This window comes from Salmo salar, chromosome ssa24 (assembly GCF_905237065.1).
Source record: "Salmo salar chromosome ssa24, Ssal_v3.1, whole genome shotgun sequence".
NCBI lineage: Eukaryota > Metazoa > Chordata > Actinopteri > Salmoniformes > Salmonidae > Salmo > Salmo salar.
This window is the reverse complement of record NC_059465.1, coordinates 43,480,020-43,496,042: the sequence shown is the minus strand read 5'-3', so window position 1 is coordinate 43,496,042 and position 16,023 is coordinate 43,480,020. Positions and strand designations below refer to the sequence as shown.

General features: G+C 44.4%; 1 protein-coding gene across 1 annotated transcript; it reads left to right on the top strand.

The window, feature by feature from the left end:
* Window positions 1-3,291: 3,291 nt before the first annotated feature.
* LOC123730388 (GATA zinc finger domain-containing protein 14-like) lies at window positions 3,292-6,216 on the top strand. The gene has a single exon (XM_045706830.1). The coding sequence runs from the start codon at window positions 3,292-3,294 to the stop codon at window positions 6,214-6,216; it is 2,925 nt and encodes a 974-aa protein (XP_045562786.1).
* The last annotated feature ends 9,807 nt before the right edge of the window (window positions 6,217-16,023 follow it).

Sequence of the window (16,023 nt, the reverse complement as noted above, 5' to 3'; positions counted from 1 at the left end):
ATACAGATATGCATCTGTTGGTCACAGATACCTTTAAAAATAAGATAAGGAAGTGGATCAGAAAACCAGTCAGTATCTGGTGTGACCACCATTTGCCTCATGCAGCGCGACACATCCCCTTCACATAGAGTTGATCAGGCTGTTGATTGTGGCCTGTGGAATGTTGTCCCACTCCTCTTCAATGGCTGTGTGAAGATGCTGGACATTGGTGAGAACTGGAACATGCTGTCGTACACGTCGATCCAGAGCATCCCAAACATGCTCAATGGGTGACATGTCTGGTGAGTATGCAGGCCAGGAAGAACTGGGACATTTTAAGCTTCCATAAATTATGTACAGATCCTTCCTATATGAGTCCGTACATTATCATGCTGAAACATGAGGTGATGGTGGTGGATGAATGGCACAACAATGGGCCTTAGAATTTCGCCACGGTATCTCTGTACATTCAAATTGCCATCGATAAAACGCAATTGTGTTCGTTGTCCGTAGCTTATGCCTGCCCATACCATAACCCCACCCAACCATGGGGCATTCTGTTCACAACGTTGACATCAGCAAAGCACTAACCCTACAATGCCAAACTGCTGTCAGGTCAAAACCCTGGTGAGGATGACGAGCATGTAGATGAGCTTCCCTGAGATTGTTTCTGACAGAAATTCTTCAGTTGCGTAAACCCACAGTTTCATCAGCTGTCCGGGGTGGCTGGTCTCAGACGATCCCGCAGGTGAAGAAGCTGGATGTGGAGGTCCTGGGCTGGCGTGGTTACATGTGGTCTGCAGTTGTGAGGCCAGTTGGTCGTATTGCCAAATTCTCTAAAACGACATTGGAGGTGGCTTATGGTAGAGAAATCTACATTAAATTATCTGGCAACAGCTCTAGTGGACAGTCCTGCAGTCAGCATGTCAATTGCAGCATATAAAATTGCAATTCATACAATATGTTACAAATTGTAATTAGTACAATATATTACGAATTTCCAAAACATATGATATGATACAAATTCCCATTTGCTGTGGCTAACATTAATTAGGTGGCTAGGTGGCTAACGTTAGCTAGGCTAGGGTTTAGGGTTAGGGCTAGGCGAAGGGTTAGCTAATATGCTAAGTAGTTGCAAAGTAGCTAAAATGTAGTAAGTAGTTGTAAAGCTGCTGATTAGCTAAAATGCTACAGTTGTCAACGATGAGATTTGAACATGCAACCTTTGGGTTGCTAGACATTCGCGTTATACGCCTACCCATCTACCCCAACCAACCAACCAACCAACCGCCCTACTTTAGAGTTTGCCATAAGCAACTTTCTGTCTTATGTAACCATACCAAACGTAACATATCTTACTGATGTAAGTGTTCCAGGATTTACCTCTAGTATGTTACGTCTAGTCTATGAGACCAGGATGGATGGAGGTGCTGAGCTGACAGGCCATTGGATGGATGGAGGTGCTGAGCTGACAGGCCATTGGATGGATGAGGGTGCTGAGCTGACAGGCCATTGGATGGATGGAGGGTGCTGAGCTGACAGGCCATTGGATGGATGGAGGGTGCTGAGCTGACAGGCTATTGGATGGATGGAGGGCGCTGAGCTGACAGGCCATTGGATGGATGAGGTTGCTGAGCTGACAAGCCATTGGATGGATAAGGGTGCTGAGGTGACAGGCCATTGGATGGATGGAGGCGCTGAGCTGACAGGCCATTGGATGGATGGAGGGTGCTGAGCTGACAGGCTATTGGATGGATGGAGGTGCTGAGCTGACAGGCCATTGGATGGATGGAGGGTGCTGAGCTGACAGGCCATTGGATGGATGGAGGCGCTGAGCTGACAGGCCATTGGATGGATGAGGGTGCTGAGCTGACAGGCCATTGGATGGATGGAGGTGCTGAGCTGACTAGCCATTGGATGGATGAGGGTGCTGAGCTGACTAGCCATTGGATGGATGGAGGTGCTGAGCTGACAGGCCATTGGATGGATGAGGGTGCTGAGCTGACAGGCCATTGGATGGATGGAGGGTGCAGAGCTGACAGGCCATTGGATGGATGGAGGCGCTGAGCTGACAGGCCATTGGATGGATGGAGGGTGCTGAGTTGACAAGCCATTGGATGGATGAGGGTGCTGAGCTGACAGGCCATTGGATGGATGGAGGTGCTGAGTTGACAAGCCATTGGATGGATGGAGGTGCTGAGCTGACAGGCCATTGGATGGATGGAGGGTGCTGAACTGACAGGCCATTGGATGGATGGAGGGTGTTGAGCTGACAGGCCATTGGATGGATGGAGGGTGCTGAGCTGACAGGCCATTGGATGGATGAAGGTGCTGAACTGACAGGCCATTGGATGGATGGAGGCGCTGAGCTGACAGGCCATTGGATGGATGGAGGGTGCTGAGCTGACAGGCCATTGGATGGATGAGGGTGCTGAGCTGACAGGCCATTGGATGGATTGAGGGTGCTGAGCTGACTAGCAATTGGATGGATGGAGGTGCTGAGCTGACAGGCCATTGGATGGATAAGGGTGCTGAACTGACAGGCCATTGGATGGATGGAGGGTGCTGAGCTGACAGGCCATTGGATGGATAAGGGTGCTGAACTGACAGGCCATTGGATGGATGGGTTAGTAGAGTAGCCTGCTACAATACAGTAGTCTTTATATAGAACTTCAAAGGGACAGCTAGTTTAATACAGTTCAAAAGAGTCTCCTAATAAACTACATACTAACCAAGGAGGAACACTGGCTGTTCATAAGAGCGTTTTTTACAGTCAGAAGTAATGTGTTACAACATTTTTTATGTAATCTAGCTCCGTCATAAAGCTGCTTAGCTGATTATGCAGGTCTGGCTGGCTGGTTGCAGTGGTTGTTGGAGCGAGAGAAGGGGATTGGACTGGACAGGACTGGGTTAGTGTTGTAGGGTTTCTTGTTACTGTACTGTAATGGGATTTGGTTATAGTGTTAATTGTACTGTAATGTACTGGTCCTGTGGCCTTCAACAGCATAATGAACTTTACCCAGTACCAGGATGTTTTAGCCAAAAAATCTGGTCGCCTCTGCCAGGAGGCTGAACCTTGGCAGATCTTTCTGCAACACAAGCACACGTCAAAATCGACAAAGATACTGTTAATTGACCACAAAATGAACAGTTTGTAAAGGTCATCTCAGTCTACGGACTTGAACCCCATTGAAAACCTGTGGGTTGAATTGAAGAGGACAGTCCCCATCAGCGCAGACAAGAGATATCAAGGATCTGGAAAGACTCTGTATAGAGGAATGGTCTGAGATCCCTCTCAAGTCTCATAAAACAATGTTAGAAAAAGGCTCAGTGGCGTTATCCTCGCAAGCTGAGATATTGAAAGGTATTGAAAAGAGGGGTGCCAATAACTATGACCCCAAGAGGGGTGCCAATAACTATGACACCAAGAGGGGTACCAATAACTATGACACCAAGAGGGGTGCCAATAACTATGATTCCAAGAGGGGTGCCAATAACTATGACCCCAAGAGGGGTGCCAATAACTATGACACCAAGAGGGGTGCCAATAACTATGACCCCAAGAGGGGTGCCAATACCTATGACCCCAAGAGGGGTACCAATAACTATGATCCCAAGAGGGGTGCCAATAACTATGACCCCAAGAGGGGTGCCAATAACTATGATTCCAAGAGGGGTGCCAATAACTATGACACCAAGAGGGGTGCCAATAACTATGACCCCAAGAGGGGTGCCAATAACTATGACCCCAAGAGGGGTGCCAATAACTATGACCCCAAGAGGGGTGCCAATAACTATGACACCAAGAGGGGTGCCAGTAACTATGACACCAAGAGGGGTGCCAATAACTCTGACCCCAAGAGGGGTGCCAATACCTATGACCCCAAGAGGGGTGCCAATAACTATGACACCAAGAGGGGTACCAATAACTATGACACCAAGAGGGGTGCCAATAACTATGATTCCAAGAGGGGTGCCAATAACTATGACCCCAAGAGGGGTGCCAATAACTATGACACCAAGAGGGGTGCCAATAACTATGACCCCAAGAGGGGTGCCAATACCTATGACCCCAAGAGGGGTACCAATAACTATGATCCCAAGAGGGGTGCCAATAACTATGACCCCAAGAGGGGTGCCAATAACTATGACACCAAGAGGGGTGCCAATAACTATGACACCAAGAGGGGTGCCAATAATTATGACCCCAAGAGGGGTGCCAATAACTATGATTCCAAGAGGGATGCCAATAATTATGACACCAAGAGGGGTGCCAATAACTATGACACCAAGAGGGGTGCCAATAACTATGACACCAAGAGGGGTGCCAATAACTATGACCCCAAGAGGGGTGCCAATAACTATGACACCAAGAGGGGTGCCAATAACTATGACACCAAGAGGGGTGCCAATAACTATGACACCAAGAGGGGTGCCAATAACTATGACACCAAGAGGGGTGCCAATACCTATGACCCCAAGAGGGGTGCCAATAACTATGACACCAAGAGGGGTACCAATAACTATGACACCAAGAGGGGTGCCAATAACTATGATTCCAAGAGGGGTGCCAATAACTATGACCCCAAGAGGGGTGCCAATAACTATGACACCAAGAGGGGTGCCAATAACTATGACCCCAAGAGGGGTGCCAATACCTATGACCCCAAGAGGGGTACCAATAACTATGACCCCAAGAGGGGTGCCAATAACTCTGACCCCAAGAGGGGTGCCAATACCTATGACCCCAAGAGGGGTGCCAATAACTATGACACCAAGAGGGGTACCAATAACTATGACACCAAGAGGGGTGCCAATAACTATGATTCCAAGAGGGGTGCCAATAACTATGACCCCAAGAGGGGTGCCAATAACTATGACACCAAGAGGGGTGCCAATAACTATGACCCCAAGAGGGGTGCCAATACCTATGACCCCAAGAGGGGTACCAATAACTATGATCCCAAGAGGGGTGCCAATAACTATGACACCAAGAGGGGTGCCAATAACTATGATTCCAAGAGGGGTGCCAATAACTATGACACCAAGAGGGGTGCCAATAACTATGACCCCAAGAGGGGTGCCAATAACTATGACCCCAAGAGGGGTGCCAATAACTATGACCCCAAGAGGGGTGCCAATAACTATGACACCAAGAGGGGTGCCAGTAACTATGACACCAAGAGGGGTGCCAATAACTCTGACCCCAAGAGGGGTGCCAATACCTATGACCCCAAGAGGGGTGCCAATAACTATGACACCAAGAGGGGTACCAATAACTATGACACCAAGAGGGGTGCCAATAACTATGATTCCAAGAGGGGTGCCAATAACTATGACCCCAAGAGGGGTGCCAATAACTATGACACCAAGAGGGGTGCCAATAACTATGACCCCAAGAGGGGTGCCAATACCTATGACCCCAAGAGGGGTACCAATAACTATGATCCCAAGAGGGGTGCCAATAACTATGACCCCAAGAGGGGTGCCAATAACTATGACACCAAGAGGGGTGCCAATAACTATGACACCAAGAGGGGTGCCAATAATTATGACCCCAAGAGGGGTGCCAATAACTATGATTCCAAGAGGGATGCCAATAATTATGACACCAAGAGGGGTGCCAATAACTATGACACCAAGAGGGGTGCCAATAACTATGACACCAAGAGGGGTGCCAATAACTATGACACCAAGAGGGGTGCCAATAACTATGACACCAAGAGGGGTGCCAATAATTATGACCCCAAGAGGGGTGCCAATAACTATGATTCCAAGAGGGGTGCCAATACCTATGACCCCAAGAGGGGTGCCAATAACTATGACACCAAGAGGGGTGCCAATAACTATGACACCAAGAGGGGTGCCAATAACTATGACCCCAAGAGGGGTGCCAATAACTATGACACCAAGAGGGGTGCCAATAACTATGACACCAAGAGGGGTGCCAATAACTATGACACCAAGAGGGGTGCCAATAACTATGACCCCAAGAGGGGTGCCAATAACTATGACACCAAGAGGGGTGCCAATAACTATGACACCAAGAGGGGTGCCAATAACTATGACACCAAGAGGGGTGCCAATAACTATGACACCAAGAGGGGTGCCAATAACTATGACCCCAAGAGGGGTGCCAATAACTATGACACCAAGAGGGGTGCCAATAACTATGATCCCAAGAGGGGTGCCAATAACTATGACACCAAGAGGGGTGCCAATAACTATGAATTGTAACATGCAACTGAAACAGCGCGTGATACCTGGTGATTGCCACAAACACACATCCCACACATCCATCCGTTCATAATGCTCTGTTGTCATAAGCCTCGTTAAAATTCAGCGTTCAACTCGTTGTAATTACCAAACACAACACAGTATTCCACAGTCCTCTGTACCTGACCTGATTCCTTTCAGACGACATTCTAGAACAATCACCATTCTGATTTTTAGCAGGCAGAAATTAAATCACGAGCAAGCAAATCTAAATAACTCATGCATATTATTACAGAAATTCCTAAACTTCTTATATCACTTTTAATCCCCCTCTTGACGCACCCCCCCATCTGTCTGTCCCCCCCCAGTCTGTCTGTCCCCCCCAGTCTGTCTGTCCCCCCCATCTGTCTGTCCCCCCCCCATCTGTCTGTCCCCCCCCAGTCTGTCTGTCCCTCCCCAGTCTGTCTGTCCCCCCATCTGTCTGTCCCCCCCAGTCTGTCTGTCCCCCCTGTCTGTCTGTCCCCCCCAGTCTGTCTGTCCCCCCAGTCTGTCTGTCCCCCCCAGTCTGTCTGTCTGTCCCCCCCAGTCTGTCTGTCCCCCCAGTCTGTCTGTCCCCCCCAGTCTGTCTGTCTGTCCCCCCCAGTCTGTCTGTCCCCCCCAGTCTGTCTGTCCCCCCCAGTCTGTCTGTCTGTCCCCCCCCGTCTGTCTGTCTGTCCCCCCAGTCTGTCTGTCTGTCCCCCCCAGTCTCTCTGTCCCCCCCAGTCTCTCTGTCCCCCCCAGTCTCTCTGTCCTCCCCCAGTCTGTCTGTCTGTCCCCCCAGTCTGTCTGTCTGCCCCCATCTGTCTGTCCCCCCCAGTCTGTCCCCCCCCAAACCTCCAACGTCACTCTGAATGGACCTCTAGTATAAGATTTTAGAATGTGTGATAATAACATAAATCCTTTTCAGCTACAGATTACTGTACTTGTCCCTCAATAACGACGGGGTTGGGAGGGGGGGGGGGGTCGATTCTCACATTCCTCACAATGTTTTTTCTTTTTCTTATTCATCTGGCCATTTTCCCACGAGAAAGTCGTACACTTTTAAAACCATAGGCACGGGGAGAGAGCGTAGAAACTGCTTGGCCTGCGTTCGACACATGAAGCTCCATTGTGTGTGTGTGAGAGGGAGTGTTTGGAATCTGATCATGTTCCTCCTAACAGACACCTCTCTGTGGTATGGACTGTAGTCTACATGGGACTACTGCCCTCTAGCCAGGGGGCACCTCACCTCTTCCCTCTCCACTTTCATCAGGATGACAAAGGGAGGGGAGGTTGTCAGCAAAAATAAAAAAAATGGGTCTGGGAAGTCTTAGAGTGGTTATAATGCTTTATAAAGGGGCTAGAATGCATTATAACGGTTCTGGCACTTTGCATAGTCATGTACATGGATCAAAACATAGGTTTCCCTATAGAAGTAATTTATGATGGCTTCGAAGGCTGATACATGATGGTAGCAGAGGGTTTTGTGGTGTAGAAGCTAACTGCTAAGTAGGTTCTGTATGCTATGTCGACGGTGACTCAAAGTAAAAAAAATAAATCCTCTCAGATTCTCATTGTCTAGAACAGGACTCTAATTGTTCCATACATGAAGTCTCTCACATGACTGTTCATGTTCTGTGTCCTGGTTGGCTAACGGCTGTAGTGACTGGCTAGTGTTCTGTGTCCTGGTTGGCTAACGGCTGTAGTGACTGGCTAGTGTTCTGTGTCCTGGTTGGCTAACGGCTGTAGTGACTGGCTAGTGTTCTGTGTCCTGGTTGGCTAACGGCTGTAGTGACTGGCTAGTGTTCTGTGTCCTGGTTGGTTAACCGTCCAACTTTACTAAGCATCCATTCCTTGCTTCCTTTGTCCTTGTTTCCTCCATTTGTCACCTCCCTCTCAAAGCGCATTGTAGGAGAGGATCCAAGGTCCCTCACTCGGACCTCATCCTCCAATGAGCTTTGAGAGGAATTGAGGAAGCTATGGGATTTGACAGCTACTGATGTTTTCAGACAGCCATAATCCTCCTCCATCGGACCTACACAGGTCACATGACAATGGAACAACTGGTACAGTGGAGGACCTCGTGGTAACACTTCCTGCACAGGTCACATGACCATGGAACAATAGGTACAGTGCGGACCTCGTGGTAACCCTTTCTTCACTGCCACTTGTTCTGTTAGTGTTATGCATTATAAATACATTATAGGTGTTTATGCATCAGAAGTCCTAATGGGCATTTTATAAAGGCTTATAATGCATTATAAACACTTTATGGATATTAATGCATTGGTCACATAGAAGGAGCCGGGAAGGATAATAAATGCTTATAGCATCACGTTTTATAATGTACAGTATATTACGACTTGACGGGAAAGGATTTCAAAACGCATCTGTAGTCTTTAGGCATTTTTATAAAGGCTTATAATGCATACTATAACTCTACGTACGTTCATGTAATGCATTATAACCAGGTGATTCACAGAGTCAACGTGCTCCTCCTGAGTCTGATCTCCTATCACTGGTAGAATATTTGTTTTATATTAACTATTAGTAATAAGACATAGATTGCATTCACCGTCTCATGTACACACACCTTGCTGAGAGGGCGTCGGAACCATTTCAGAAAGGCTGATCCACCTGTAAGATTAGCCTTGGGAAGTCAGTGACTTTATTACAGCTATATTCTTGCTGTCAAAAACCAAGAAGGTGATTACTTGGTGACCAAGGGTGATGTTGGGGTCTGTTATGTTGTGTTATGGTATGTTTCAGTTGCTGGCATTCAATGCAAGGCATGTTAAAAACGTTATAATGGCCTTTTTTTTTAAAGGTAATTTACACTTGAGCTGACATGTGCAGCGCTGAACATGAATGCAATGTCCACGAACGTCAGAGAAAAAAACCTTTAAGAAGTGCTTTGTCGACTGTATAGTTTACTGCACTGTAACACATCCCGGGCAGTCTGTTGTGGTACAGGGATATGGTGTGATGTTGTGGTACAGGGATATGGTGTGATGTTGTGGTACAAGGATATGGTGTGATGTTGTGGTACAGGGGGGATATGACGTGATGTTGTGGTACAGGGATATGGTGTGATGTTGTGGTACAGGGATATGGTGTGATGTTGTGGTACAGGGATATGGTGTGATGTTGTGGTGCAGGGGGATATGGTGTGATGTTGTGGTACAAGGATATGGTGTGATGTTGTGGTACAGGGGGGATATGACGTGATGTTGTGGTACAGGGATATGGTGTGATGTTGTGGTACAGGGATATGGTGTGATGTTGTGGTACAGGGATATGGTGTGATGTTGTGGTGCAGGGGGATATGGTGTGATGTTGTGGTACAGGGGGATATGGTGTGATGTTGTGGTACAGGGATATGGTGTGATGTTGTGGTACAGGGATATGGTGTGATGTTGTGGTACAGGGATATGGTGTGATGTTGTGGTACAGGGATATGGTGTGATGTTGTGGTACAGGGATATGGTGTGATGTTGTGGTACAGGGATATGGTGTGATGTTGTGGTACAGGGATATGGTGTGATGTTGTGGTACAGGGATATGGTGTGATGTTGTGGTACAGAGGGGATATGGTGTGATGTTGTGGTACAGGGATATGGTGTGATGTTGTGGTACAGGGATATGGTGTGATGTTGTGGTACAGGGATATGGTGTGATGTTGTGGTACAGGGATATGGTGTGATGTTGTGGTACAGGGATATGGTGTGATGTTGTGGTACAGGGGGATATGGTGTGATGTTGTGGTACAGGGGGATATGGTGTGATGTTGTGGTACAGGGGGGATATGGTGTGATGTTGTGGTACAGGGATATGGTGTGATGTTGTGGTACAGGGGGGATATGGTGTGATGTTGTGGTACAGGGATATGGTGTGAAGTTGTGGTACAGGGGGATATGGTGTGATGTTGTGGTACAGGGATATGGTGTGATGTTGTGGTACAGGGGGGATATGGTGTGATGTTGTGGTACAGGGATATGGTGTGATGTTGTGGTACAGGGGGGATATGGTGTGATGTTGTGGTACAGGGGGGATATGGTGTGATGTTGTGGTACAGGGATATGGTGTGAAGTTGTGGTACAGGGGGATATGGTGTGATGTTGTGGTACAGGGATATGGTGTGATGTTGTGGTACAGGGATATGGTGTGATGTTGTGGTACAGGGATATGGTGTGATGTTGTGGTACAGGGATATGGTGTGATGTTGTGGTACAGGGATATGGTGTGATGTTGTGGTACAGGGATATGGTGTGATGTTGTGGTACAGGGATATGGTGTGATGTTGTGGTACAGGGATATGGTGTGATGTTGTGGTACAGGGATATGGTGTGATGTTGTGGTACAGGGATATGGTGTGATGTTGTGGTACAGGGATATGGTGTGATGTTGTGGTACAGGGGGGATATGGTGTGATGTTGTGGTACAGGGGATATGGTGTGATGTTGTGGTACAGGGGGATATGGTGTGATGTTGTGGTACAGGGGGGATATGGTGTGATGTTGTGGTACAGGGGATATGGTGTGATGTTGTGGTACAGGGGGGATATGGTGTGATGTTGTGGTACAGGGATATGGTGTGATGTTGTGGTACAGGGGGGATATGGTGTGATGTTGTGGTACAGGGATATGGTGTGATGTTGTGGTACAGGGGGGATATGGTGTGATGTTGTGGTACAGGGATATGGTGTGAAGTTGTGGTACAGGGGGGATATGGTGTGATGTTGTGGTACAGGGATATGGTGTGATGTTGTGGTACAGGGGGGATATGGTGTGATGTTGTGGTACAGGGGGGATATGGTGTGATGTTGTGGTACAGGGGATATGGTGTGAAGTTGTGGTACAGGGGGATATGGTGTGATGTTGTGGTACAGGGATATGGTGTGATGTTGTGGTACAGGGGATATGGTGTGATGTTGTGGTACAGGGATATGGTGTGATGTTGTGGTACAGGGATATGGTGTGATGTTGTGGTACAGGGATATGGTGTGATGTTGTGGTACAGGGATATGGTGTGATGTTGTGGTACAGGGATATGGTGTGATGTTGTGGTACAGGGATATGGTGTGATGTTGTGGTACAGGGATATGGTGTGATGTTGTGGTACAGGGATATGGTGTGATGTTGTGGTACAGGGGATATGGTGTGATGTTGTGGTACAGGGGGGATATGGTGTGATGTTGTGGTACAGGGGGGATATGGTGTGATGTTGTGGTACAGGGGATATGGTGTGATGATGTGGTACAGGGATATGGTGTGATGTTGTGGTACAGGGGGATATGGTGTGATGTTGTGGTACAGGGATACGGTGTGATGTTGTGGTACAGGGGGATATGGTGTGATGTTGTGGTACAGGGGGGATATGGTGTGATGTTGTGGTACAGGGGGGATATGGTGTGATGTTGTGGTACAGGGGGATATGGTGTGATGATGTGGTACAGGGATATGGTGTGATGTTGTGGTACAGGGATATGGTGTGATGTTGTGGTACAGGGGGGATATGGTGTGATGTCGTAGTACAGGGATATGGTGTGATGTTGTGGTACAGGGATATGGTGTGATGTTGTGGTACAGGGATATGGTGTGATGTCGTAGTACAGGGATAGTACAGTATTGTGGTATTGTACAGTATGTTATGATGCTGTCTTGTTTACGGTGTGCTATGTGATTTTTTTGTGACGTTTTGTGGTGTGGTATTCCAAGCAGCTCTTTGTTGAGTCACAGTCTGAGGGATGATACGGTACGAGAGGTGAGAGGAGCTGTGAGCTCCAGAGACCAGACAGTGGACTGAATGAGGAGAGGAGGAGGAGTTAGACTCGCTCAGTCTGCTGGGGGTTAGGCGGGATAGGAGGGTTAGGAGTGTTAGGAGGGTTAGGAGGGTTAGGAGGGTTAAGAGGGTTATAAGTGTTAGGAGGGTTAGGAGGGTTAGGAGGGTTAGGAGGGTTAGGAGGGTTATAAGTGTTAGGAGGGTTAGGAGGGTTAAGAGGGTTAGGAGGGTTAGGAGTGTTAGGAGGGTTAGGAGGGTTAGGAGGGTTAAGAGGGTTATAAGTGTTAGGAGGGTTAGGAGGGTTAGGAGGGTTAGGAGGGTTAAGAGGGTTAGGAGGGTTAGGAGGGTTAGGAGGGTTATGAGTGTTAGGAGGGTTAGGAGGGTTAAGAGGGTTAGGAGGGTTAGGAGGGTTATAAGTGTTAGGAGGGTTAGGAGGGTTAGGAGGGTTATAAGTGTTAAGAGGGTTAGGAGGGTTAGGAGGGTTAGGAGGGTTAGGAGGGTTATAAGTGTTAGGAGGGTTAGGAGGGTTAAGAGGGTTAGGAGGGTTAGGAGGGTTATAAGTGTTAGGAGGTTTAGGAGGGTTAGGAGGGTTAGGAGGTTTAGGAGGGTTAGGAGGGTTAGGAGGGTTAGGAGGGTTAGGAGGGTAAAGAGGGTAAGGAGTGTTAGAAGGGTTAAGAGGGTTAGGAGGGTTAGGAGGGTTAGAAGTGTTAGGAGTGTTATAAGTGTTAGGAGGGTTAAGAGGGTTATAAGTGTTAGGAGGGTTAGGAGGGTTAGGAGGGTAAAGAGGGTAAGGAGTGTTAGAAGGGTTAAGAGGGTTAGGAGGGTTAGGAGGGTTAGGAGGGTTAGGAGTGTTAGGAGGGTTAGGAGTGTTTGGAGGGTTAAGAGGGTTATCAGTTAGACATGGTGGGATTTCCTCTTTGTGTGTTGTCTGGACTGGTTGACTAGTCTATAGTAGCTTGCCACAGAGCCAGAGCCAGCCCATGCCAGGAGATAGGAGCCTGGATAAGAGGGCTCAGACAAAATGTGGTATGACCGTCCGCAAAGCTGACAGCCGTTTACCACTTCCGCCTCTGGTGTGTTGAGTTATTCTCATGAAATAGTATTTCAAAAGACTGAAAAGAAGGAGAAAAAAACACAAACGTGTTGATTGGCTCACGGCACACTGCCTGATTCTGAGTGCATTGTGATTGGCTGAGAGGTATGGCCTCACCTTAAAAGAGGGTTACTCCAGTTCAGTGACATTCTGGGTGTGTGTGTGTGTGTGTGTGTGTGTGTGTGTGTGTGTGTGTGTGTGTGTGTGTGTGTGTGTGTGTGTGTGTGTGTGTGTGTGTGTGTGTGTGTGTATGTAAGAGAAAGAGTGGGAGAGAAAGAAAGAGAAAGAATGTGTATATATCAGTGTGTGTGTGCGTGTGTGTGTTTTTGTGTGTGTTTGTGTGTGTGTGTGTGTGTGTGTGTGTGTGTGTGTGTGTGTGTGTGTGTGTGTAAGAGAAAGAGTGGGAGAGAAAGAAAGAGAAAGAATGTGTGTATATCAGTGTGTGTGTGTGTGTGTGTGTGTGTGTGTGTGTGTGTGTGTGTGTGTGTGTGTGTGTGTGTGTGTGTGTGTAAGAGAAATAGTGGGAGAGAAAGAAAGAGAAAGATTGTGTGTATATCAGTGTGTGTGTGTGTGTGTGTGTGTGTGTGTGTGTGTGTGTGTGTGTGTGTGTGTGTGTGTGTGTGTGTGTGTGTGTGTGTGTGTCTGTGCGTGCGTGCGTGTGTGCGGGTGCGTGTGTGTGTGTTTTTCCAGGCCTATTTCATTGTGGGTTTGTAGGAGGCTTTTCTCAGAAGAAGCACATGTCTGTTGTCAGCAGTGTGAGCAGTAGTGGCCAATACCAGAGCCCAGATTAAAACCAGCTCTCCTGATCCCATCACAACCCAGTGTGCAGGGAAAAGATTACTGCCACGATATACGTTAACACACACACACACACAGGGCATTCAGACACGTAGAAATACACTAACTAGAACGGGGCATTCAGACACGTAGAAATACACTAACTAGAACGGGGCATTCAGACACGTAGAAATACACTAACTAGAACGGGGCATTCAGACACGTAGAAATACACTAACTAGAACGGGGCATTCAGACACGTAGAAATACACTAACTAGAACGGGGCATTCAGACACGTAGAAATACACTAACTAGAATGGGGCATTCAGACACGTAGAAATACACTAACTAGAACGTACATCTCGACGGTTCAGTTGATAGAACAATGCGCACAGACACGAACGTAAGTCGCTTTGGATAAATGTATTATACATATATACAGTATTATATATGTACAGTATTATATATACATATACAGTATTATATACATATATATAGTATTATATATATATATATATACAGTATTATATATATATATACAGTATTATATATGTACAGTATTATATATATATACAGTATTATATATGTACAGTATTATATATATATATACAGTATTATATATGTACAGTATTATATATATATATATACAGTATTATATATGTACAGTATTATATATATATATATACAGTATTATATATGTACAGTATTATATATATATACAGTATTATATATGTACAGTATTATATATATATATACAGTATTATATAGGTACAGTATTATATATAGATATATACAGTATTATATATGTACAGTATTATATATATATATACAGTATTATATATGTACAGAATTATATATATATATATACAGTATTATATATATATACAGTATTATATATATATACAGTATTATATATGTACAGTATTATATATATATATACAGTATTATATACATATATACAGTATTATATATATATACAGTATTATATATATATATATACAGTATATATATATATATATAGTATTATATATGTACAGTATTATATATATATATATACAGTATTATATATGTACAGTATTATATATATATACAGTATTATATATATACAGTATTATATATGTACAGTATTATATATATACAGTATTATATATATATATACAGTATTATATATGTACAGTATTATATATATATACAGTATTATATATATACAGCATTATATATGTACAGTATTATATATATATACAGTATTATATATATATATATATATATATACAGTATTATATATGTACAGTATTATATATATATACAGTATTATATATATACAGTATTATATATATACAGTATTATATATATATACAGTATTATATACATATATACAGTATTGTATATGTACAGTATTATATATGTACAGTATTATATACATATATACAGTATTATATATATACAGTATTATATATATATATATATATATATACAGTATTATATATGTACAGTATTATATATATATATACAGTATTATATATATACAGTATTATATATATATAGTATTATATACATATATACAGTATTGTATATGTACAGTATTATATATGTACAGTATTATATATATATACAGTATTATATATATATATATACAGTATTATATATGTACAGTATTATATATATATATACAGTATTATATATATATATATACAGTATTATATATATATATACAGTATTATATATTAACAGTATTATATTTATATATACAGTATTATATATGTACAGTATTATATATATATATATACAGTATTATATATGTACAGTATTATATATATATACAGTATTATATATGTACAGTATTATATATATATACAGTATTATATATATACAGTATTATATATGTACAGTATTATATATATATATATATACAGTATTATATATGTACAGTATTATATATATATACAGTATATGTATGTAATTATTATAATAAAGGGGCAATTAGCAGGTGACATAATAACAAAGCACCCTCCGGGTTTCAGTAAAAAGATCAGCGATTGGGCTGGAGAAATGTAACCATTCTCAATAGTAAAACAAACATGTAAATGTGGATGTGTGTGTGTGTGTGTTGTGTGTGTGTGTGTGTGTTCTTGTACATTATGCTGCTTGATCAGAATGT